Raw genomic sequence first — 23,638 nt, 5'->3', positions numbered from 1 at the left:
AGGCTCGATAACAACAGTCCCCGTCACGTCCGCGGCCATTCCCGTCCGCTTCTTCAGCGTATCCACCTCCACGTCCAGCTCTGGCATGTCCTCCTGCGGCACTTCGTGAATGTAGTACAGCATGCGCTCAACGCTGTTCATGTCCGCCTCCACCGTGGCAACCTGCCGCACAAGCCAATTCAGCATTGTAGTCGTCTGCGTCGCCATGGTGAGCGAGAGCGACACAAACGCAACCCATTCGTCCTGTGTCTCCGCCAGCACTGTTCGACTAACGCCGATAAGCACAATCATCGTCACCACAATGTTGCCGAGAAACTCTACACGAACACCGAGCCAGCGATTCGCCAGGTTCTCTAAGAAAGAGCACGAGAACATGAGGTCCAGCCGGTGCAACGCCTCGAGCATCACCGTCGACGCACGGTGGTATGCAGTGATCGTCGCGCTGCCCGTCAGCACATCCTCAAGAAGCGAGAACAGTGGTGATTTCACAACGCTACTCGTTCGACGGATTTCACGGTTGGCAGAGTTGTAGAACCCCATGATGCGGTAGTAGAGGTACCCACACGGCACAAGCGCGATCAGCACCAGCGGCTGCGTTAAGAACGTAACGAGGATCGCCGACAAGATGCCGTACAGGCAGTTCATCATCTGCAGCATAGACATCGGCAGCGAGTTGTCTGCTACGTCCACGTCACGCGAGCAGCGATTCAGGATGCGGCCCAGCGGTGTTGTGTCGAAGAACTCCATCGTTCCGCGCGAAACAACTCGCAAAAAAATGCAGTGCATCGAAACGCACCCGCGCCGCATTGCCTCATAGGAGAAGTAGAGCCTCAGCGGCACCGTCAACGTCTCTAACAGCACGCACCCGATGTACACCAGCAGATATGAAGTGCTCGAGATACTGAAGCGCCGCGCTGTCCACAGCGATAGCCACAGAACCGCAGAGACGGCGAAGAACTCCGTCACGGTGTATATTATGAGAATCGCAACCATCCACATCCGTCCACCACAAAATCCTACATACTCTCCATACATGGACCAGGGCACCGTACCCGTCGCTTTCTCCTCCAAAGTCATAAGCTTTGCAGCAGAGGAGGCTAGAGCGGCACCCTCTACACGACTCGCGTTTGTCTCCGAGGTTACAGGGTCGCCAAAGCCGCTGGTCATCGGAGGCTTCCCTACGGTAACAGACCCCACACCCTTAAGCAATTCCACCTCCATTTCCTCAGCTTCACTGCCATCCCCCCCATCCTGCGAACCTTTGCTGCGCTGAGATAGTTTGTGCTCCGCTGTCATGGCCGCAAACATGGGCGTCTGCATGAAGTCCTCGCTGCTTCCGCTGAACTCCACACGCCCGCCAGCAAGCGCCACAACGCAGTCCGCCCTCGCCACGACGTGCACCTGGTGCGTGGCAAGCACGCGCGTCTTCCCCGCAAGCGCGCCAAGGAAGCACTCCTCCATAACGCGCTCGCCGACGTGCGCGTCCAGCGCAGACAGCGGGTCGTCCAGCAGGTACACGTCGCGGTTGGCGTATACCGCGCGCGCAAGGCTTACACGCGCCTTCTGCCCGCCGCTCAGGTTCACGCCCTTCTCGCCGATCTCCGTCTCCAGCCCCCCGCCAAGCAGCGCAACGTCCGCCTCCAGCTGGCTCACGCGCACGGCATCTGCAAGCCGCGCGGTGTCTTCCTCATCGAAGAACAGGATGTTGCCGCGCACCGTCGCGTTCATGATCCACGCCTGCTGTGGCACATACGCGATGCTCCGCTCCGCCCACACGCGGCCCTTGCTGATCTCGAACTGCGACAGCAGCGCCTGCAGCAGCGTCGACTTCCCGCTCCCCGTCGCGCCAAGCACAACCGTCAGCTTCCCGCGCGGGATACTCACAGACACGTCGCGCAGCAGCACCTTCGGCTCCAGCTCAAAGAAGTCATTTGTCCCCATCAGAGGCGTCTTTGTGCTTCGGGTAGACGCCGACTTTGCCCCGCCCATGGCGCTGGTGCCGCCCACTATGATGTGACGAAGCGTACTCGACGGAGAGGAGTAGCTCATGTCCTCGACAACAGCCGATGGAGACGGGCGCTTCTTGGTAGGCCTGCACTGCTCGCAGCACAGCATTCGCAGGGCCCGAGAAAAGAGCGACATCTTCACCTTCGGCGCCAACGGCAGTTTCACGGGCACAAACGCAGTCACGTCTGCGTTCTCCAGTACAGCGGCAAGCTGGCACGCAGTGCTGTGTCCGCGCTGCTCTCGGATGTACTCTTCCATGTCCTGCACAGTGGAGCAGACGGCGTTGTCGCACTCCAGAAACCTGCTGATACGTGTCAACGCCACAAGATACTGGACAATCAAAGTGAGCACAAGTGGCAGCATATTAAATGGCATCCTAAGAATGCCGAGAAGCGCAATGGTTGGGAATACCACTGTGGTTGTCAGCTCGTGTCCAAGCAGGTAGTACACAATGAACACAGCGGCGATCATCAACTTTGGGGTCGCCATGCTCACAAATGATGCACAGATACGTGCAATCTGCACCTGTTTCAAGTACGCAACCTCCATCGATCGCTTCGCCTCGATGTTCGCGATGAAGCACGGCTCCCACGCCATGAACTTCGCGATCCGTATGCCCGAGAAGAATTCGTTCGCCGCCTTGACACGCGCGTCCGTCGCCTTGGCCAGCTTTTCTCGCCCTGCCATCTCCCACTTCAGGATTAAACCGTTTATCGGTAGTGTCATGAGCAGCGCCGCAACGGCCATCAAGGAGCACCAGCCAACCAGATAACTGAGAAGTACGACGGAGATAAGAAACACCATGGGGCTGCTCCACAGATAAATGCAGTACTGCATGAACTGGTTAACCATCTCGGTGTCCGTGCTCATCATGTTAATAATGCGCCCTGGGTTCATCTCCGGGAGTGTCAGAGACTTGCTGGAAATCGTGAACACCTTTTCGAAGATCAACCCGTTCAGAGCGGAGCGCTGCTGCAGGCCACATTTGATGCTTAAATAGAAAAAGCGGTGCAGGCACGTACTCTGCACCAGCTGAGTAAGCAAAAATGCCGCCACTAGCCCACAGCCATAGGCCCAGCTCTTATTACGCTCATTGAGGAAGTGCACAAACGTTCTCAGTAAAAATGGTAATAAGAGGGTGCACACGTCAGCAAGCAGCTTCAGCACAATCTGCCACCAATAGTCCTTCGGCAACGTAGCCAAGAGCACCCTTGAGAGAGAGAGTCGGCACGGCATCGGCACAAGAGTGGGGTTGAGCGACGTTCCGTCTACAGACAGCAGCGCCACACAAGCCACCTCCTCCAGCGTCGACATGTCACTGTGCCCAGGCGTGAACAGGTGCTCGCCGTGCACAATGCCGTTGAAGAACGGCGACGCACCGCTGTCGTTGGACCTCTCAGCGGTGCGCGCAGTCGGCGGCACGCTCCACTCCACGCCAGCCATCATCCGCGTGTAGCCACCCTGCTGCGGCAGGCCAACCCAGCGAAGAATGCCGCGGCTCGCGGGGTCCAGCGTGCTCGCGACCTCCGCCCCAACCATGCAGTTCCACGCGTTCCGGTCGTACATGGCGGCCTGCACAGCACGCGACAGCCGCAGCCCGCACTCGTGCGCACGCGCATCCTGCGTTGGTGGTGGCAGCACCTCGCGCACCAGTTGCTCCTTCGACGCCAGCAGCACTGTCTCGTACACCCACCCGTAGTAGTACCGCTGGAACCACGACGATGTCTCCTCCGGCACAGGCGTGTACGGCGCCTCCGGTCCCCACATCTCTGCCAGCCGCTCCTGCAACTTCAAGTGCGCAGTGCGATAGTCGTGCAGCGGGTCTGATTGGTGGTTGTGTCGCCACGGCGGTGACGGTGTGGACAGCTGCGCCGGCGCCATCTCCATTGGCAGCTCTTCGTTGACGGCCTCGTGCAGCATTCCGGCGGAGAGGTGCGGGAGGAACGACAGAGAGCAGACAGGGGCGGGGCGGAGATGTGCCACGACGGCAACGGCAGGTACGCAGCTCCGTCAGTCCTGTAAAAGTGAGCTCAGGGAGTGCAGTGCGTGTGCGCGCCGAGCGGGAGAGCGAAAAAAGAAAACGAGGTCGACTGCCCCAACGGTATCCTTCAACACGCTGGCGCGGTGGGCAGTGAGGGAAGAGCCGAGGAGGGGGAGGAGGGGGGTGCCTCCACAATTGCGCGATAAGCAAAAAAGCGACAAGAAGGGCTCTATAACGGGGGGTGGGTGGAGGGGGCAGCGCTATGGCGCTGATTAGCTGACAAGAGGCGCAGTGGCAGCAATGAAGAGAGCGAGACGGCGACAGGCACGGGCATCCCAGTAAAGAAGAACGAAGCGCCAATCAAAATGGCGACTACTCAGCACAGATCGTGAAAGAGAGGGAGAGGGAGAGGGAGAGGGAGAAAGCAAGATACACACGCACGCTGGCGCTCGAAATCAAATATAGTTGTGTGCACACGGTTGTGTGGGTGGGTGGAAGTGTGGGGTCGGAAGCACACTGAAAAATACGAGAGAACAAAATGCGGCAGGAGATGGGGTGTACAACAGGACAGAGCAGCAACGCACAAAGACAGAGAAACGCGAACGTGAGGAGCAAAGGGGCGGCTTACAAGGAAGGAAGGACGGAAGGACGCCACCGCTCACGCCAAAGACGCAGGAGGCTTTCTGTGTTATAGTGTAAGCTGGCGGCAGTGGCAGTGGCAGTGGCAGTGGCAGGGGGGGGGCGCCTTTGCAGTGCTCGTGGCGGCGCTATTACACGGCAGTAGCCCCAGTGGAGTGAAGAGGGACCTGGCAGGAAGACGCCACGCGTGCGGAAACAGAAAAGCAAAGAAAAACTGAAGGGGGAGAGAATCACGTCAGCCACCGGGTCCAGGAAGGTCGCACACTCACAGCGCACGTCCATGCGAGAACTATGCAGACGCACACGCAGGCACGCACGAGCCGATACGCGCACTTCCACACAAAAGTGGTGACCACCACACACGCACACACACACGGCGGAGGAAAAGAGGCGCCTTAACTCTTCTTTGCTGGTATGTGTGGGTGTGGGTTTGCCGTCACGCAAACGCTCTGAAAGTGTTTTTTCTCGTGTCTTTCCTCGAAGTTGTTGCGCTGCTGTGGTGTGACGTATGTGGAGTCCGACGAAGAGCAAAAGAAAAGAAAACTTTGGGTTTACCATGGAAAAATTATACCGAGATGCAGTTATGTTCCACACAGCTTGCAAGGACGCGAGGATCTTTAAGAGCAACAAGCGCCACAAAATTAGCCAGAGAGGTGAACACAGAACAAAAAGTGACTTTCGCCTCGTGGCTTTAGCGAACTTGTTGTTGTTCTCCCGCACACAAGCAGCGCCGGTGGACCATGTAACGCTCTTCTGGCTGGATGTGTGCAAAGAGGCAGGAGGTGAGGAAAGTCCAGTATGAACGGTGGAGACACGATCTGATGAGAATAGGGTAAAATGTACATTCACAGAGGTTTGTTAGAACACGAGCAGCGTGGCTCGACGACGTGTAGACCCGTAGATGTGTGCGGGTGTTTTGGGACCAGCATGTGTAGGGGAAATCATGTAGAGACATCACAGTGGAGGGGGAGGCGATTGTGACTTTGGTCATCTCCGTGCCTTTTTCAGTTGAGCTCCATTGTCGACTCTGAGGCACGGCTTTTATACGTGCGTGTGTGTGTGTGTGGGTCTCAGCTTGAGCCGCTCCAAGCGGGGCTGAGCGGTGGCTCTTCGCATTTGGCGTGAGAAGCGTCAAAGAGGTGGAGGTGCCAAAAGAGCTATTCTTCCACCTCCCCATTCTCCAGCGCGCGTAATTTTGTGTGTTTGCGGTAGTGATGAGGACTCAACGAGATGTACGGCTGGATGATAGAGGACGCAGGGGAGACTGGTGTACACCCCCGCTTATCCATAAGGGCAGGAGGTTGTTTTTAGCGCCTGGCCGTTACACTTTTTCTTTTTTTTTTTCGCGCAGCTCAGAAAAATTCGCGCTTCATTCATCTCGTCCAGGAGGCCGAGCGAGGCGCAGGTCGCTAACCGGCCACTGACGCAGGCCACGAAGAGCGACGCTTCACGCAGAGCGCCGAGCTTCAAGAAGTGCGCATCGACGTGTTTTCCTTTCCCTTCGTCTCGCCTGCGGAGTCTCACCGGCACACACCTCCTTACACACGAGCGCGTTCCTCACCCCCCACCCTCCCGTTGCACATCGATGAAGGCCACGAAGAGGGACGACACTGGCGGCGACCGCAGAAAGCGCGATGCGCCGGTCCTGCACTGAGGATGAGGAGAACCTCTTGAAGAGACACAAGAGAGAGAAAAGACAACATCGAAGAGTCGAACCTGACAGAGGGCGTGACGGGAAGGCCGCACCCCGGCGAGTGGGAAAAGGGAGAAAAGAGTAGGCCGCACAACACCACCCACGAGCACACAGACACCCACACATGCATCCATCGCGGAAAGAACTGTCGATAAGTCGTACATTGATGACTCGGAGAAGGAGGCAGTACATGACCAACGCCACTTTTCCCGATGTAAGCGAAGAGGCGCTGGCTGCCGCACTCACTTTGTCGCTGAAAAAAAAGAAAGAAACGACTGGGGAGATCGAAGAGGCCGCAGCGCATCGCAAAAGGGCGCGACGCGTCCACAAGAGGCGTCTGCCGAGCGGGAGCAGCAACAGCCGCCCCCGCACCTTGCGTGTTCCACCTCGCAGACCGCTATTACCGCCGTGAAAGGCGGCCTCTACAGGGAAGTTACAGCCTACTCCTTGAGCTCGATTTGAGCCTCGATCTCCACCGCTGAGTTGAAGGGCAGCTGCGCAACACCGAAAGCGCATCGAGCGTGACGCCCGACTTCCTCACCGAACACCTTCACCAGGAGGTCAGAGCAGCCGTTGGCTACATGCGGGTGATCATGGAAGTTGGTTGCAGAGTTGACGTAGCAGCGTACCATCACAACCTTTTTCACCATGTCGAGGTCGCCGCCGGCGGCAGCCTTCATCTGAGCGATGAGGTATACGGCGCAGCTTGCCGCTGCAGCCTTGCCCTCCTCGATCGTCAACGTGTCACCGAGCTGGCCTACCATAAGCTTGCCATCGGCATTTTTGGGAAGCTGGCCGGAGATGTAGACCATTTTACCCACGACGTTGAACGCCACGTAGGAAGCCGCGGGGGCAGCAGGAGCAGGGAGGGTGATGCCTAGCTTCTGCAGGTTGGACTCAACGGTGCCGGACATGATTGGTGTTGCGGTGGAGAGAAGACGGAGTGTTAGAAACGTTTGCGTACGAGCGTGTCGGCGTAAGGCGCAAGTGGAGAGGCGGGAGGGGTGGAGGGGGGAAGTGGTAGTAGTCGCTGTAGGCAGTTGGGGGGAATCTGTGAATAATACAAAGATAGGGAGGAGCAAGAGGAGAGCGATGAGAGTGATAAGCCGTCAGCTACTGACAGATGATGAGGGGAAAGGCTCAAAGGAGAAATAGCATAGGCATGAAAGGGGGGGGAGTAGAGGACACCCACGCATGCATACGGGTTTGTGGGCGCCACAGATGCCGTGCGCATTGTAGTCCTCCCCCACCCCCCTTCCTCCTTTCCCTCGTCCTGTCAGCCACGGCACTTGGGCATTGCCGAGAAGCAGTAGGCCCATATTGATGACGAGAGCATCAAAGGCGCTTTGCAGGCGAGAGAGAATAGGGGGAAGGAGGTGGTGTAGCGCTCTCAGTGTGACGGAGCTGCCGAAAGCAAATTCTTTCCACACACACACATGCACACATACCTGTGCCTTCATGACTGGCTGTGCACGTCGATACGCAAGGCACATTTCTTCTCGCCTATTCGCTCTTCACTTGGGTCTTTAGCGTGACGGAGACGCCACTTCGCTTCCACGATGCCGTGCCAAACAGAGAAAAAGAGAGACAAGACCCCACATAGACGCAGATATGAATGCACGCGCACCATCAACGACGAACCGCCCTGCCATTCTACTGTCGTGGTGGACTGAAGGAGTCGCTCGGAAGCCCACATACACGTACTAACACAGTGTTGCAGCTTAGATGCCATGAGGTAGCATACCCCACTATTCCTCCTCGCCGTCCTCCTCTGCGGATGGTGATCCCTCTGAGTCCTCACCGCTCCCTGCCTCAACGTCGACAAGGTGTGACGCCGCCGCCAAGTCTTGTTCACGTCGCTTTCGCTTGCGCCGCTGCCGCTCCTCGTAGCTTCCGTCTAACCTGCTCTGTACACGCTTGCCTCGACGAATGATCTCGTCCACTTTGTTCATCGCCTCTGAATCGTCGTTAGTTTTTAGCAATGCCTCGCGCACTCGCCGACGAATTTTCTGGCTGCTCTCCACGTCACCGAGGCTGTGTAGGTCGAGAATGAGCTTAAGAATGGCCAACTCCTGGTCTGGCGCAATGTTGCGCGGTATAGGCTCTAGCGCATTAGCGTCGCTCATCATGAAATACAACTGCCAAGTGAGAGAGACGACTGTTTGTCGCTGTGAACCAGCGCACAGGGAAAAGCAAGAGAAGAATACACCAGATCAGGCGTTTCCGTGGAGCTTCTGCTGTCCTCGTTGTCTTTCGTTCCTGCTGCACTGTCCACTGCGGGGTCTACTCGCTACTAAACACTACCAGCCACTCCTGCAGTGGGGAGACGGAAAAGGCCCACGGTGGGCAAGGAAATGATCAAAGTCAGCGATTTCGACGCACCGGTTCTCTCCGCACGCACGCACACACGTGCGGACAGAAGTAGGGCGCGGCGTGAGTGGCGCGGGGCTGACATGCGCTGGTGGCCCCTCCTCTCTCTTTGCACAAGTGTCTCTCTCGCGGTGCGTGGGGCTCCGCAAGCGCACCGGTAGAATCGAGAACACAGACGAACAAGCACAGTGGGTGAGCCCACGTCCCTAAGAAGAGGCAGGAGCGAAGGGGGAGAGAAAGATGACAGAAATTAGCCGACCAGAGGACACGAGGGAGACGACGATGTCAGGTGCCACCTCTTCGGCAGTGGTGTTGGAGAGCGAGGAACCACTGGGCGGAGGAGTGGAGTGGGGTGCCACGCTCCCTACATATCCCATTCCAGCACTGGCAGCGATTACCTCGTGAAGTAGGAAAAAGAGGGTGCTCACAAGATGATGAGGGAAGACACGTGCCTCCTACATTAGTCGGCATCTCTCCCTCACTTGTGAGGGTGAGGAGGCCTACTGTCAGCAGCGCACAGGCGCAAGTTGGGCATTAGTAGGGATGCAGAGCCCCCTGTCTTAAGGCGTGGTCCAGATACCCTCACCGCCTTATGCGACGTGCTTCCCTTCACTGGTTGAGGCATCTTTCTTGCGCTTCTTTCCCGGCCCCGGCACTGACGCCTCTCCCCACTGCCCCATCGCTGAACACGGCGGCGGGCAGAGGGTACTCGGCGTACTGTGCAACGCACAGTGGACGCGAAGAAATTTGAGAAACAAGAGGAAGTTGGGGGGGGGGGGCTGCAGCCCTGCAGCATCAAAGAGAAGGCACCCCACGTGCTCTGTCCTTCCCCACTCCATGCTCTCCTCCGCCCCTGCGTCCAACCGCAACACCAGTGCGGCGACCAATGGACAAAAGTGCCGCATAAGCGCGTGCCAGGCCTTTGGGGAGCAGAACGTGAAAGAGACTGGGAGTGTCGCGTGGCAGCGCTGCACTGTCATCTCGCGCCGTCTTTCCCCCTATTGGAATGGTTTGCCGTCGCCTGTATGCATCTCACTCCTCTGGAAGATGCACCTGCTTCCCCTCCTCGCAGGCAGCGGCACAGGGCCATACTACGCAGCAGCATCTGGCGGCAAACGCCACGAGCACCTTCTCAGAGCCGGCCTGCTTTCCCTTCGCTTCGGGTGGGGGTCAGACCGGGGACAACACTCTCTGGGACAGCAGAGCTCCAGTGCAGTGCAACTGTGCATCCGTGTCCACCTTTCACATCTTCCATTGCAGCACGCGTTCACACCCCGTGTGTGCCACACAAAAGGGGTAAACCGAGGACGATTCCGTCCACTGAGCGCGAGCTCAAGCCTCGCTCCTTTCCATGGCTCGAGTGCGAGCTACATTTTAAATAAGGGGTTCTTTTGGCGGTGCGTGAAGTTCGCAGACCGGCAAAAGCCTCTCGCAGGACGAAGCGGTAAGCGCAGCTGAAGAGCATTTTTTGGGTGTCCTCATGCTGCGTTTCTGCCTGCAGGCCATTCCCTCTGTCGCCTAGCCTTGGCGGCTGCGGGTGTTGCGGACGTTCCTCTTCTGGTGGCAGCGCTAATGGGGCATTTCCTTCCGTCTCGCGAGTAATGTTCAGCAACGCTGCTTCACAACTTGTGAGACCCTGCGGCTCCTGGACGGTCGCTCCGCACTCCTCTTCCCGTGGAGGAGATCGGCAACGATTCCTGCATGGCCACATCTCTCATCGTAAGATGGTGGCCCATAACCCAGGTACTGCCGCAGCGTTGCGTAGGACGTAGGGCCTGTCATGCACCTCGGTTGGTGCACTGACACTCCGTTCGCTGCCATACACCTTGGTGCGCTTCTTCTCGCGGAGGTCAGCCTGCAGTGCGGGCTGAGCCGCTTTGTCGCTTCGCGCACTGACCATCTGCACGCCAGGGGCGTGAACATCCGTGCGCCGCGCCTCCGTAGTAGCACCAGTCACCCAAGAAGCTCGCCACTCCAGTTTCTGTGGGTGCGGTTCCCGTTTGGGTAGGAAAGCATTGTATGCCACCCTGCGCAATGACGTGTGCCCTTCCATCAGTTGCCCGTAGTGCTCACCCCCTATTGAATCTCCCTCCCGCAACAGGGGCCTGAACGCTCAGGCAGTTCAACTGTTTTACCCCGACACCGAGGAGCCGCTTGGTCAAGTTGTCGCGCTACTGCACCTTCGCGAGTCGCCTGCAATTGAGTAGTGCAGCGCGCATCGTCAGCTCCGCCTCGAGGAGTGGCATCGTGGACATGGTGAAGGCGGTAGAGATTGTCTTGGCCTGAGAGGAAAAACGCACGAGAGTGACATGAGCGGAAGGCTGTCCTGGGTGCTTCATCGCTTGGCGGTGGTGGCTGAAAGGGGGGGATGAAGAAGCGGAGTAGGAAGAGAGGAAGACGGAATAACGTGCCGGGCATTGCCTTTCAATGAAGTGGCCTCACCAATGTGAAGCCTCGGTCGTCATGCACTCTTCTACCGCCACAGCTTTCTTTCAGCGCTTCCACCCTGTCATACAGCATGAGTCCAACTTCACGTCCACTCCAGCCAGCCCGTCTCACAGGCCCGATTGCGTGGTGCAATGCAGCGCTAGACACACCTCACAGCAATGCGCCGTCTCAGTTGTCTGAGCAGCGCCTCTGGCCCACACTAGGCCTGCCCACCCGCCCACCTCGCAGGCCGCCTCACAGCCGCTCCCACTGTGCCGGTCCCCACGCGGTGCACCCATCGGGGGTGGCGCCGAGGCCCCCCGCACCAGCAGGCAGCGAGGGTCGGGTGGGACGCATTCGAGTCACGCTGACCCTCTGCCCACCGTGTGCACTGCCGCAGGCCGCTCCGACGCAACGCCACTCAGGACCTGACCGGCGATGTCAGTGTCGATGCATCGCCCGGGCCATCCCTCCCCCACGTCGTGGGCACTGGACCTCGTATCGCTGCCAGAGGTAGTCCTGTGCACCAGCAGAGGTGGGAAGGAGAGGGGGCTCTGCTTGGCTTCCCTCCCGCACGGGTGGGTAGGCGGGGGTAGTGGGCTCTGATGCCACGCTCAGAGCCCGTGCTCCACACGACGTACTAATACCGCCGCCCATCCCCTAACTAATCTGTCCTCTTCGGCCCTTCATCCTTGGCACACGTGGTCTTCATATGCTCAACGTATCAGGTGCTCAGAGACACCCACACCAGCACTGGCCAGCGTTTATTCCCTGGATGGCGCAACGTCTTTCTTCCACATACCTCCTCGGCTCGTCCGTGTTGTCCAGGCACAACAGAAGATGTGTGGGGGAGGAGGGGCGGAGCAGACTGGGAAGGGTCGCGCGTTTTGTTTATTTAAGCACATCCCACCAGGCCTCCACCAGCCGGTAGTGGCCTGTGTGCGCCCCTCCAGGGGCGAGGAAAGGGTTATGCTCCGCGTTCTGAATGGCGTGTAGGCAGCGCCTTTCGTGGGCCGTGTTGCCGTGCCGCCGCGCCGCTTCCAGCTCCCCATGGAACACCTCCAGTGCTTTGGCCGGATTGCAGTTCCAGAGATAAGCCCAGCCAATAAAGAGTCGGCTCTTTCGCATCACATCCTCGTCGAACACTGCTTGAGCCACCGTGTGCAGCTGCAACGCGCACATGAGGGACTTGTCGGCTCGGTGTAACGAGGCCCAACCCCCACCGACAGTCTGAAGCTTTGCAATGAGTCCGTGGCCAACGTACTGGCGAGCCATTTCGGCGTGAGCAATCCGTGCCCAGTGCATCGTGTAGTCAAAGAAGTAATCTGCATAGGTGGGCAGCATCAGGTACACGCGTACGTCGCCATCTGTCTCAGAGCCGATGTAAAACCAGCGTGCTGTCACCGTCGTGATGGCGTCAGATGAGTCACAGGTAGGCAAAGACGATAAGGCGTCACCCTCTAGAGTGCGCACGCCTTTGACGAGATCCGAAGCGCAGGCATCAACGTACGTTGCGACCGTCATCGAATGTGCACTGCAATGACGGCACTCGTACGCCATGAGACTCAGCTGCAGTGCCGCGCACGCGTCGCGGAGGCGGTACACACGCCACACTGGAGACGCACGGCGAGGATGATCCTCAGGCTTCGAGAGCGCCTCGGCTTGCACCGCAGAAACTACGGGTTGCAGCTTGTTCCGCTCCATCGAAGGGTATTGAGCATTTCTGTGTGGTGCACAGGTAGAGCGGGGGAGAGAAACAGAGCGCGGAGATGAAGAGAGCAAAGCCAAAGCACAGCAAGAGTACCTCCGACAGAAAAAAGCGAAGAGGGAGCAGCACTGTTCTACTCCCTCCGCCACCCCTGCCGCCAGCCCAGCGTCCCTCCTGCCACCCCACCTCTTTCTGTCTCGACGAGGGGTGAAGAGAAAATCGAGCGAGCGAGTGCTCGCAAGACATAGCAGAGGCTGTGCCGACACTGGGGCGACAAGGGAACAAAGAGGAAAGTGAGGTGGTGCACCGTGGCATGCCTATTGTTTCTTTGCTGAGGTAGGTCTGGATGTTGGCCTACAGGGAGGGCGATGAGGGAACGAGTATGCACACACACACACACACACATGAGCATGCACCTCTCCCACATCCTCTCTTTCCCTCGGTCTCTCCCGTTGCATCCAAGCACAACACCCTCACAAGAGAGAGAAGAGATACGCAGCACGAGAAAATGCAAGTGGGAGAAGCTGGAGTGGACAGGGAATACAGACACACATACCTCGGCGTTGGGGTACACCCATACATGGGTGAAGAGGAAGACAAAAGCCTCAGCTACAGCAACGTGTCAGTTCAGCAGATCAGCGCGTCGGCTCTGCATTGCGCCCTTTCATGTTGCTTCCGCCCGTGGTATACGCTGCTATGAGTCCTTACGACTCCGCCCCCTACTTGACCTACGCAACGATCACTGGCACTGGAGCCGCTATAACCTCCTCCGTTGTCACCGAAGCCGTGACAGGAAGGGATGGCCAGCGGCCCTTGCACAGTGGTCGTGTCACCCACACCACCGCAAGCAGGACTAACCCGGCGCCAGCCATGCCAACGTACATCTGGCGCTGAATCGCGCCTAGAGAGGACTCCAGGTTTTGCATCTGCCGCCGCACAGATCCGCAGCGCTGCTGCAACGCATTCAATGAGTGTCGCATAGCGCTGCGCTGCAGCGCCGCACGTTGCAGCTCGTCGCGCTGCTGAGCGATGATGACATCCTGCTCTTGCCGAATGGTAATGAGGCTGCGGTTCTCCTCCATTTTCAGTGCCAGATCCTTACTTGTTTTGTCAAGCACCTGCTGCTGTGCATCGAAGCGCCGCGCCGCAGCCTCCTCTGCTGCCTGCATGCCCGTCGTACGGCCGTACACGCATGCCATCCAAGCACTAAACATACACGCACCAATGCCTACCATCGCATCCTGCTGCCGCATCACTTCGCGCTGCGACGTGTGATACATGTCAGCATCAATTGTGCCGGCCGCGTACGCCTCCCTATACAAGGCGTCCACCACCTCTGGGTTGAGCGCCGTCCCCTCCTTGGAAGTCTTGCTGCCCATTGACGACGAGAGTAAATGCTTCCTCCGTTGCGTTGCCTTGTGTGGTGCGTGTGTTTGCCTGCGTGTGCCGCGGCCACACCACCGCCTCGGTTCTCGTGGTTTGGTCTACCCTTTGCCGGTCAGTGGTGCTTACAGTCAGGAAAAGGTGCAAACAGCGGGGAAGTGGGTGAAGAAGGGAATCAGGGAAAGCGACGCAGACACGCACGCTGACATCAGCGCGCAGAGGGAGAAGGACAGAGGAAAAGATGATGGAAAAGGAGACACACACACACACACAGAGGAAGCAGCTGCAATAGGAGGAGAGACCTCGTGCGAGAGAGAAGGTAAACGAGAAGGTCCAGTTCCTGGCACAGTCGATGGGGTCGTGACAGTGCGCACGATGGAGACGTGCATCCCGTGCGCTCGCACGCACCCTGCACCTAGACACATTCGCAGAGCAATGCGCACCCTATCGAGCACGATGGCCGTGACGGGCTGTGCACATGGCGGTTACTTAAAATGAGCCTGTGCCAGCCTTATGTGACAGCGTGTGGGCTTGTGGTTTGTACTTGCTTGTGTACGTGGGGTCCCACATTGACTACCACCACCACTTCGTTGCGAGTGGCCACAGTACAGGTGAGGTGTGCGGGCCCCCTCGTCACAAGGTCAGCGGGGGATGCAAATGCCTCACGGACGCACACACATGCAAGACGGAGAAGAACGGTGGTAAACGATTAAGCGCCGCTAAGGTACATCTGAGTAATACAATTTTAAAGATGAAAGAGCAGTGGCCGCAGCAGTAGACACTGTTGCCTAGGTGCCGCGCGGCTGTCAGCTCGGCTCTTTATCCTGTGGTGACGCCGGCAGAGAGGTCCTCATGCAGCGAGTAACCGCGAACCAGAGAAATGAAGACAGAGTGCAGTTGACGGTGAAGCACCCGCAAAGCGCAGCCCCGCACAACCAAGGTGCGATAGAGTGCATCCTTCTGTTTTCCTGCCTTGATGCAGACGGAGCTTTGACGCTTGCGCGAGACGAGCGCCTCGATGCCAAAGACGTCGGAGCTACTAAACATACTTCGCGCGTTCCAGGCGTTGAAACGCGCCGCGTCACCCTTACGAACATCCAGCGCGGAGAAGGAGCCGTCGCAGACTACGTAGATTGCCTCTCCGCCATCTCCCGCCTCGACAATTGTGTCTGTCGGCTCCCATGTGACAACCTCGCTGCATGTGCATGCTCGCATGAGCGACCACGCCCCCACAGGCTGCGTGAGCGGGATCTGGTGCAGCCTCGGCCACGCAGTTGTCAGGCGAGTTGCCCAGTGGGCTAAGAGGACAGTGCATGAGCAAAGTGGTATGGCATACATAACACCCCGCTCCTCTTCCACCAACCGCGCACACGGCAGCAGCACGGAGGGGTACGAGTCTCCAAAATAGTCGCCGCGTGACAAGACGAATCCCTCGAGGTCAACATACACACGCAACATGCCGCTCTTGAGGATGAACAGATGTTCGCCGTCCCCGCGGATGCCCTGGTCTCCGCACCGAAAGACCGCCTCTGTTGTGCTCATCACGCGCGCCGTGAGGACAATGTTATCCATCTCCTCCTCCGTCGCTGCATTCGTACAGTTGGCGTCCTCGCGGAGGAGAGAGCGCAGCACCTGTTGCTCGCGAAGTGTTTTGCGATCCAGTGGAGGAAGGGCTTTAATGTAGGGAGGAATCTCATAAGCCTTTGCCATCTCCTTGGCGGTGGGTATATGCGGGGGTAGGCGTAGTTGGCGCTCCTCAAGCGTCTGCTGAAAGGCACGGACGAGGTACGCATCGACGTTGGTAGTGTCAAGGTGCACATGTGCCACGGTAGGCAGCGATCTGATGGCTTCCAGCAGCTGGGCGACGGCAATGCTACCCAGCTGCTGGCTGCCCAAGTCGAGGGAGCGCAGGGCACGCAGGCGCGGAAGGATAGCGCACAGGTGGGCAACTACGTCATTGCCTGAAACGCTGCCTTGTGTCGAGCCGGCGAAGGTGTCGTTGTCGTACCACGAAGCCACATTCGACAGATCCACTGTCTCGACGAGTGGGAGTTCCGCAATCAGGTCCAGTATGGGCAGGAAGCCACGTGCACCGACATAGAGAAGAGAGAGAGCGGCTTTGCCACCCGGCTCGACCAGCCGGAACTTGCGCTGGCTCGCAAGAGGAATGACGGCTGCCCGATCACGCGCGCGCGCCGTTCCCTCAGCCTTGTCCTCGATCTGAACTAGGTCGGCTACGGCCACGCCTCGCTCCGCGGCTTCGCCGGCGAGCCTCTCTGCATGTGATGTGGTGTCCTCCGCTAACAGCGACAGTACTGCCTGATGCGGCCGGCGCACTCCGTGGTAACCACATCGCGCCACATAGTAGCTATACAGATGGTTCTGACTAGGCAGCGGCATCGCACCCAACCTCCGCGTGGAAAGAAGGCCACGAGAGAGAGCCGCTGTAGAGAAGCGTGGGTGGGCTAAAGAGAGAAGGGGGTGGGGGTGGGCAGAGCGCAGAATGCTACGAGCGACGGCGATTAGTGACGCACTGATGTTTGACCACACGGGACAGGCGTGGGTATGAGCACGAGTCCCCCATGAAGTCCTCCCATGGAAAGAGCGGAAGAAAATGCGCCCTACAGACTGACGAGCGAGACGGAAGTATGGAGGCGGAGAGACGCGTAGTGCAGGAAAACATACGCACGCGAAGGAACCGTGTACGGGTGTAAGAGCGTTGCATGACGAGGAAAACACACCTCCTCCCTTCTTCCCCTCCCCGCCCCTAGTGCTCCTCAAGAGCGCAGGGAAAGTCGGTTACGCAGTGGAAGAGTACTGCGCACCGTATAGACAGAGAGAGAGGGAAGGGATGAGTAGGAGGCACGAAGATGTGGCTGCAGAGAGCCTGAGGCGGCTTGTCGACTCTTGCGTGGGTTGTGATACTCGACATAGAGCCGTGGTGAGTCCACAACACCCACATTTCCCTAGCCCTTTCACCTCCTCGTCATCCCCTCTCATTCTCTCGTGTGGAGTAGTTAAAGCAGTTGAGTGCCTCCTCCTTGTCGCAATAATGTACATCGCTCGCTGTGCAACCACATCCCCGCATCAGGCACGGTAAGCCACCAGCTGCCCGTCCTCTTCCGCAATGCCGACGTCAATGTGGTCCAGCTCGCGCAGGTCGCAAAACACCGCAGTCAGCGCAGAAGCCACCGCTGGTGTCACAGCGTTTCCCCAGAGCGTTAGCCGACGCAGAGTCGCGCAGCTCCTGAGGCTTTCGATGAGCACCACAAGACCATGCTCGCTGATCGTGCAGCTCTCAAATTCGAGAGACTCCAGTTGAGGGTGGTGCGCCACACCTTTCGCTAGAGCCTCTGCCCCGGCATCGCGCAGGCGGTTGCAACTGACATCGAGACTTCGAAAGTCATGCCGACGGTCCAGAAGACGCGCCAGCAGCTGACCGGCGTCCTGCGACAGCTTGTTGCCCTTGATGCAGAGGGCCGTGACTGCCGACCCGCAGAGAGCCAGCACCAAGGTTTGCAGGCAGTCGTCGACAAGGCCGAAGTACGCCATGTGCAGTTCTTCTAGTGCGGAGTTGCGCTGAAGAGCAATGGAGAGATGATTCACGACGCTCGCCACCTCGACAACGCCGTGCAGAAGTGGTCGCCCGATGTTGAGCGAGGAAAGTCCCTTGTTCACCTCTAAGGCACGGCTAATATGCACGAGCGCCGTCATGTCCAAGTCGGTGTTGAAGAGATCCAGCACCGCGAGGTTCATGTTCTGCCGTAGCGCCTCGCCGAGCGCCGCTCCACAGTGACCGCCAAGTGGGTTGCCGGCGAGCGTCACATGGCAGAGCGAGTCGTTGCGCTGCAGTCCTTGCGCAATCGCCACACCCGCCTCCGTCCCCAGCGAGTTATACTGCACGTCCAGTGTGATGATGCTGCTTAGCTGATGCCCAAGCGCTTTGCCGAGTAGCAGCCCACCCTCGTCGGAGATGTTATTGTAAGGGAGATACAGCGCCGACATGCCAGGGTACATAGAGAGCGCCGCTACTATTGCCTGCACATCGGTGTCACACACACGGTTCTTGAAGTTCTGAAAAGTGTTGCCGCGCACTATCAATTCTCCGGTTGCGCCGCTGCTGCTGATGTCCTCTCGCATATCCGTGTGCACTTCTGCGCAGGCTGCACGGTACGCCTCAACCCACATGATAGCTTGCGAGGAGGTTGTACGATTGACTACACTGCGCACAGAGCAAATGGTGCGTGCAGAATACGCTTCGCGTGGCCAACTGAGGTCTGTGCACTTCTGCGTACGCGCGTGTGTGTGTATGTGTGTGTGTGTGTGTGTTGGTACCCTCGGACACGATTCCTTACCCTGGTGTTTTCTTCTTCCGCTTGTGGGTGCCAAAGGCGATGCGGCAGAGGAGACACAACAGGCACACGGAATGGCGATGGTGTGAGTCGATGCGTACGTGTGTCGATGCTAAAGAGAGACAGAAGACCGGGCACTTTGAACAGAGTAAGAGGTAGAGCAGGCGAATGTCGTAGCGCGGCGATGGCACACACGTACAGAGTCACGAACCTCTCCGACCCTGTGCTGATTTTCCCCCTGCTGCCTTCACTTTCAGGGAAGTTGGAGTGACGTAGATGAGAGCCCGACTGGTAGCGACGCCGAAGTGGCGGATGGCGAGAGATGCGGCGCGACAACCCCACAGGGAGTAAAGGGTGGGGTCTTCTGCGTACATCTCTTTTGCCTTTCGGCGTTTCAGAGACTGCCCAAAAAGCCGTGGAACAGCAGCGGCTCCTTCACAGTGGACACAACGTGCGAATAGGCGCACAAGCAAGGCCCCCCAACCCGTGGTGATGCCTATGCACTCATGGGTGTGTAGGTATGGCACCAAGTATGCACTACTGAGTAAGCCGGAGTCACTGGCCTCTTTCTAGTCCCCTCCTTCGCCTCCCCCACCCTGTGTCCCTCTCCGCTACAGCTGCCATAGCGAGAGCAGAGGGCGTGCAGACGCGCAAAGGTGGGATGAAGGAAATACCACGGAGGAAGTAAATAGAGGAGGGAGATGAGAACGCGATATTTGTGGGTGCGGGCGTTGAATGCTTGGGAGGGATGGGAAAAGGAAAGCGCCCACGCGCATTCGCACCCGCGCAGAAGTTCAGCAGCGTGTACACCAGCGGAGGGATTCAGTAGTAAACAGCGACGATGGCGCCCACTCCACTTGCCCCCGTGGCCCCTCTGTCAAACACACACGCGTCACTCGTCGTGCCAAAACCGAAGGTCGAGGCTGCACTGGGAGAGAAGGAAAAGAACAGCGAAAAGAGGCCGAAGAAGCCGTGGGCACTCGACACGCACTCCCACCAACGCCGATAAACAGCAAAAACACCGAGTAAAGTGGGGGAAAGAGAGATGAAGATGAGCAACGAGACACGCGGTTTACCGTACACGCAATGCAGAAGCCAAGGACGTGGAATACATAGGCGCACGTCAACGGAGAAAGAGGCAGACGAAGGAAAAAGAGAGCACGAAGAGCCTTACGCAGAAATGACAACATAACCGAAATTTCCCCGACGAAGTGTGGCACACCGCAACCACTTAAAAGACAAGAGAATGCGATGAACGTGTGGGGTACTTCGCCACTGCGGACGTGCTCGCTCAAACTTGTGGAAAACAAATGTTGATGTTAACGCAAGAGGCGGCGGAGATAGTGGTGAGAGCGCTGGTAACTAGGAGCGTTGGTGGGGGGGGGCACCAAAACAAGGAAGGGAGCAACTATGCACACCTTAGTAGAGAGAAATGGACAGCAGGAGATTGTAAAGGAGCGAGGAGAGATAAGGTACGCAGTGGCCACACATGAATTGCATGTTGGCATTTTTCTCTTGCGTTCACCAGTGCATTAGCAGTGTACGGGTGACTCATGGGCAGCACGTTATGCACAAAATATGAGAGACCAGAGGTGCTTCGCCAACTCCACGAACGAAATGAGAGAAACGTGGTGATGGTCTGTCAGCTGTCTCTGAATCGAGCGGCTGACGTGAGGACCAGTAAGCAGCCACATGAACTCACGACAGGGAGAGAAGCTGCATCGCAAGGCAAGTCTTTGCATCCGCCGACTCCAGGTCCTCGGCCTCTCTCCCTCATGGCTGCAGTGTTCACCGCATGGGGACCGTGGACAGGTAAAGACACAAAGCGCCTCCAAGTGAAACAGAGCCGGCGCTCTTGTCTCTCCCCTTCTGCTCCCACTCTTGAAGCCCCCCCCCCCCCGTGAACGGTCCACCACATCACATGTGCGTGAGCATGTGCAGTAGAGGTGGTGGTGGTTGACAGCATGATGAAATCATGTCACCACACCAGCGGTGACGTCTCCAACACTCACTCCACGGAAGCACAACTACAGTGTTGTCGTTAGCGTCACTGCGTCATCGCATATCCCGAAAATACTAAAAACGTGGGAGCAAAAGAGAAGAGCATCGAGAAGCGAACCGAACGAGAAAATCCGCGCCTCCCCGGGCCCACTCGCCCACCCCTCCCCCTCCGCAGCGCCGGCTGTTTGCCGTCCCGTCGCGATAGCGCGGTGAGATGACGGCGGTCAAGGAGAACAGAGAGAGAGAGAGAGAGAGGGGGGTCGCGGTACAGGATGGATTGACTAGGAAAGAGCAAAGGGAGGAAGGCACACCGGGCAGGAAAAGCAAAAAGCGATAAACGAACAAGAGAAAATAGAGAGGGAGGGAGGGAGAGCAGCGCAGAGCTTAAAAGCGAATACAACGCGTAATTAAAGGAGGCGCACCAGCAGGGAAATGTTAGTGCGCACACTGTTCCCATCCATCCTTGAGTGCGGGAGCACCGCTGTTTCCACCTGAATGAATGCGCAGGTGGGGGCCTCTCTCTGTGCTTGCTTATGCGCGTGTTGATGAGTGTGGGTGTGTGTGTGGGGGGGGGGGGGGAGGGGGCTGCTGCATTCCGTACGTCAGCTTCACGCAGATGTGCGGAGGAGGGAGGAGAAAATTCCTCACGTTTGAGCGTTTGTGTGTGGGTGTGTGTGTGTCGTGCATGAAGGGAGCAACACTCGCAAGGGGAGAGGGACGCAAATGAAGACACGAAAAACGAAATGATGAAAGTCAGCCGGTGGGAAGGGAGAGAGAGCAGGACAGGGTACCGAGCCGACCTCACAACCGACGCTGCACAATCGTCGACGTGCGTGCTCCCCCACACAACCCCCAGCGCCTCATTAAGTGACGCCTCCGCCTTTACAAGGTCAAACGAGAAGAAATAAAAGCAGCACAGCTGCACATACGCACGTCCTTCTCCCACTGCTTGGTCAGGCGGATAGAGTTGGAGATGGAACCGAGGACAACTCGCTAACTATCTCGCTGACCTTCTTGTTGAAGCCCGCCACGTCGTCCGTGAAGATTTGGTGGCCGGCGTTGGCTAGCGTATAGACGCGGACACGAACGCCTCTCTCGCGCAGCAGTTCCCCCAGCTCGACCACCTCTGTGGCATTCATCCACGACTTGCCACCAAACAGTAGCCCCACGGCGATGCGCTTGTCAAGAGTGTCTGGCAGCACGTCGAGCAATGACTCCTTTGCGCATACGTCATAGTGGCAACAGGCCTTGAAGAGCTTCTCTCCGACAAGGGAGTTCTGCGCATTGCAATGGTAGAGATAGTCGTATACGGTACTAGGGTCGTCAAGGAAGGCACACCACTTCCCCTCGAAGTCGGGGCGGATGCGGCGCAGCATCCACGGTCCCACCGGCCCTACCCCACGCAGCAGCGCCAGAAGACCGACGTTGTAGAAGAGCGCCAGTAGCACACGCGCTAGCAGCGGGTACATCTTCATGCGGTTTGCATCACCGCGCGTCAGCCCCCACGGCTCTGCAAATATGAGCAGCTTGATGCAGTTGGCCCCGTGCCGCATGGCGTAATGCGACGCGACAAAGCACCCGAAGGAGTGGGCGAGCACCATGACAGGTCGCCTGAAGTCGAGCTGTGCGAACCAGCGGTGAATGTAGTCGCAGAAGTAGTCCATCGCCTCCGGCAGTGACTTAGCAGCTGAAGCGCGCCGCTCACTTCGAGCAAATCCAGGTAAATCGAAGGCGTACACACGGTAGCGCTCCGCCAGGAAGCGCCAGTTTTGCGCCCACCCCGCCACCCCACCGGCGAAACCGTGAATAAGAACGATGACCTCCTTTTCTTCCTTTGCCGCTGCCTTCCAGGCAGGAAGTGGCGAGAGAGAAGTGGTGGCCTGCTGCTCGCCAGTACAGCTGCAAATACTGTTCGTGTTGGTAACGCCGCTGAGGTTTGCCGCCAGCGCCGCGTTGTCGTCCAACTTGCGGATGTCGTCGGTGGAAATGGTATTGAGGCCGGCTATCCTTGCCTGATAGTACAGCAGCCCTTGCAGCATCACTTTCTCAGCGGTCTCCAGCTGTGTCTTATCTGTGGCGACCCACGAGTAAAAGTGCTTGCGCCGCGGAGGTTGGCGCTGAGAGGCGTTCTCAGGGGCATGCGGGTTGCGGCGCCGCATATGGAAGCGCTGCTGAACGGCCTGCATGGCTGAAAGATGTGCTCCTCCCTTCCAGTTTGTGCTGCGTCTGTCTCGCAGGGCGGGGAGAGGGCCGAGGGAAATTAAAAACGCGGCTGCTCCAGCGAGAAAAACAGTCACAATTATGAGATATACCCCACGCACGCACGCGCAGAGAAGACAGAGACGAGCGTCAACGTGCCGCTCAGCGAGCACGCATAGAGAGCGGGAGAGGCAATAAGCGCCAGCAGCATACGAGAGAGAGAGACGAAAAGCGGAGAGCGATCAAGCCGGTGGAGATTCTGCGCAATAGAGAGTGAGGAGGTACTCGTGTGTATATGAATGACGAAAAGGGGGGACAAGAGATGGTCGAGTGGACGGTAACGCTGGTCGCCTTTAACGATTAGTTCGAGCCAGCGAAAGAACGAGAGGTGTGGCGTAGTGAGGAGCGGTTGTCCCTTGCTGTGGACGATCTTTTCTGAGTAGAGAGCGCGCTTTTGGCGACGGATTGGTATGCCTGCATGTATACTGAAAGGGGTGGTGGAAGAGAAGTGAGTGGGAGAGAGAGAAGAGCAACGAAAAAATGTTCCCCCCCTTTCATAGTTGCTGTGTACACGCAGAAGCGTGCACATGTAGCCTCCAGCGCGTTCCTCCTTGCTACCCTGTGAAGCCTGTCTGAGAATAACGCTGCATCCCTGAAGGATCCGCCATCTGTCTCTCGATGGGTCACGCAAGCGCACACGCGACGGCCCACCGCTGGCGCAAAGACAAGAAGAAAATAGAAAAGGAGACGCAGCACACGCGCATGAGGCAGTGCACCATTGCTCTACCCCCTCTCACCACCTCCCAGTACGAACAATAAGGGCCGGCTCTACTCAGCGGTACAACGTCTTCCTTTTCCGTTGCTCCGCAAGGTGGTAT

General features: G+C 58.0%; 8 protein-coding genes across 8 annotated transcripts, besides 1 other annotated feature; all 8 read right to left on the bottom strand.

The window, feature by feature from the left end:
• On the bottom strand, nt 1-3,927 carry LPMP_230230 (multidrug resistance protein, putative; the record flags this gene model as incomplete). Its single annotated transcript, XM_010700880.1, has 1 exon — nt 1-3,927. A coding segment is annotated over one exon (3,927 nt), but the record flags the coding sequence as incomplete, so codon positions are not given.
• Nucleotides 3,928-6,760: 2,833 nt separating this feature from the next.
• On the bottom strand, nt 6,761-7,234 carry LPMP_230220 (endoribonuclease L-PSP (pb5), putative; the record flags this gene model as incomplete). Its single annotated transcript, XM_010700879.1, has 1 exon — nt 6,761-7,234. One exon carries the CDS (start codon nt 7,232-7,234, stop codon nt 6,761-6,763), a length of 474 nt encoding a protein of 157 aa, XP_010699181.1.
• An 834-nt stretch (nt 7,235-8,068) lies between these two features.
• Nucleotides 8,069-8,446, bottom strand: LPMP_230210 (hypothetical protein; the record flags this gene model as incomplete). Its single annotated transcript, XM_010700878.1, has 1 exon — nt 8,069-8,446. One exon carries the CDS (start codon nt 8,444-8,446, stop codon nt 8,069-8,071), a length of 378 nt encoding a protein of 125 aa, XP_010699180.1.
• Nucleotides 8,447-11,176: 2,730 nt separating this feature from the next.
• Nucleotides 11,177-11,735: a repeat region.
• A 273-nt stretch (nt 11,736-12,008) lies between these two features.
• Nucleotides 12,009-12,821, bottom strand: LPMP_230200 (hypothetical protein; the record flags this gene model as incomplete). The annotated part of the gene is made up of 1 exon (XM_010700877.1): nt 12,009-12,821. The coding sequence occupies one exon, from the start codon at nt 12,819-12,821 to the stop codon at nt 12,009-12,011; it is 813 nt and encodes a 270-aa protein (XP_010699179.1).
• Nucleotides 12,822-13,553: 732 nt separating this feature from the next.
• LPMP_230190 (hypothetical protein) lies at nt 13,554-14,204 on the bottom strand (the record flags this gene model as incomplete). The annotated part of the gene is made up of 1 exon (XM_010700876.1): nt 13,554-14,204. One exon carries the CDS (start codon nt 14,202-14,204, stop codon nt 13,554-13,556), a length of 651 nt encoding a protein of 216 aa, XP_010699178.1.
• An 823-nt stretch (nt 14,205-15,027) lies between these two features.
• On the bottom strand, nt 15,028-16,608 carry LPMP_230180 (hypothetical protein; the record flags this gene model as incomplete). Its single annotated transcript, XM_010700875.1, has 1 exon — nt 15,028-16,608. The coding sequence occupies one exon, from the start codon at nt 16,606-16,608 to the stop codon at nt 15,028-15,030; it is 1,581 nt and encodes a 526-aa protein (XP_010699177.1).
• Nucleotides 16,609-17,295: 687 nt separating this feature from the next.
• On the bottom strand, nt 17,296-18,396 carry LPMP_230170 (hypothetical protein; the record flags this gene model as incomplete). The annotated part of the gene is made up of 1 exon (XM_010700874.1): nt 17,296-18,396. The coding sequence occupies one exon, from the start codon at nt 18,394-18,396 to the stop codon at nt 17,296-17,298; it is 1,101 nt and encodes a 366-aa protein (XP_010699176.1).
• A 3,118-nt stretch (nt 18,397-21,514) lies between these two features.
• LPMP_230160 (hypothetical protein) lies at nt 21,515-22,747 on the bottom strand (the record flags this gene model as incomplete). The annotated part of the gene is made up of 1 exon (XM_010700873.1): nt 21,515-22,747. The coding sequence occupies one exon, from the start codon at nt 22,745-22,747 to the stop codon at nt 21,515-21,517; it is 1,233 nt and encodes a 410-aa protein (XP_010699175.1).
• Nucleotides 22,748-23,638: the final 891 nt, after the last annotated feature.

This window comes from Leishmania panamensis, assembly GCF_000755165.1.
Source record: "Leishmania panamensis strain MHOM/PA/94/PSC-1 chromosome 23 sequence".
In the NCBI taxonomy this organism is placed as follows: Eukaryota; Euglenozoa; class Kinetoplastea; order Trypanosomatida; family Trypanosomatidae; genus Leishmania; species Leishmania panamensis.
Note: the sequence above shows the minus strand (reverse complement) of the source record. Positions and strands in the feature narration are given on the sequence as shown.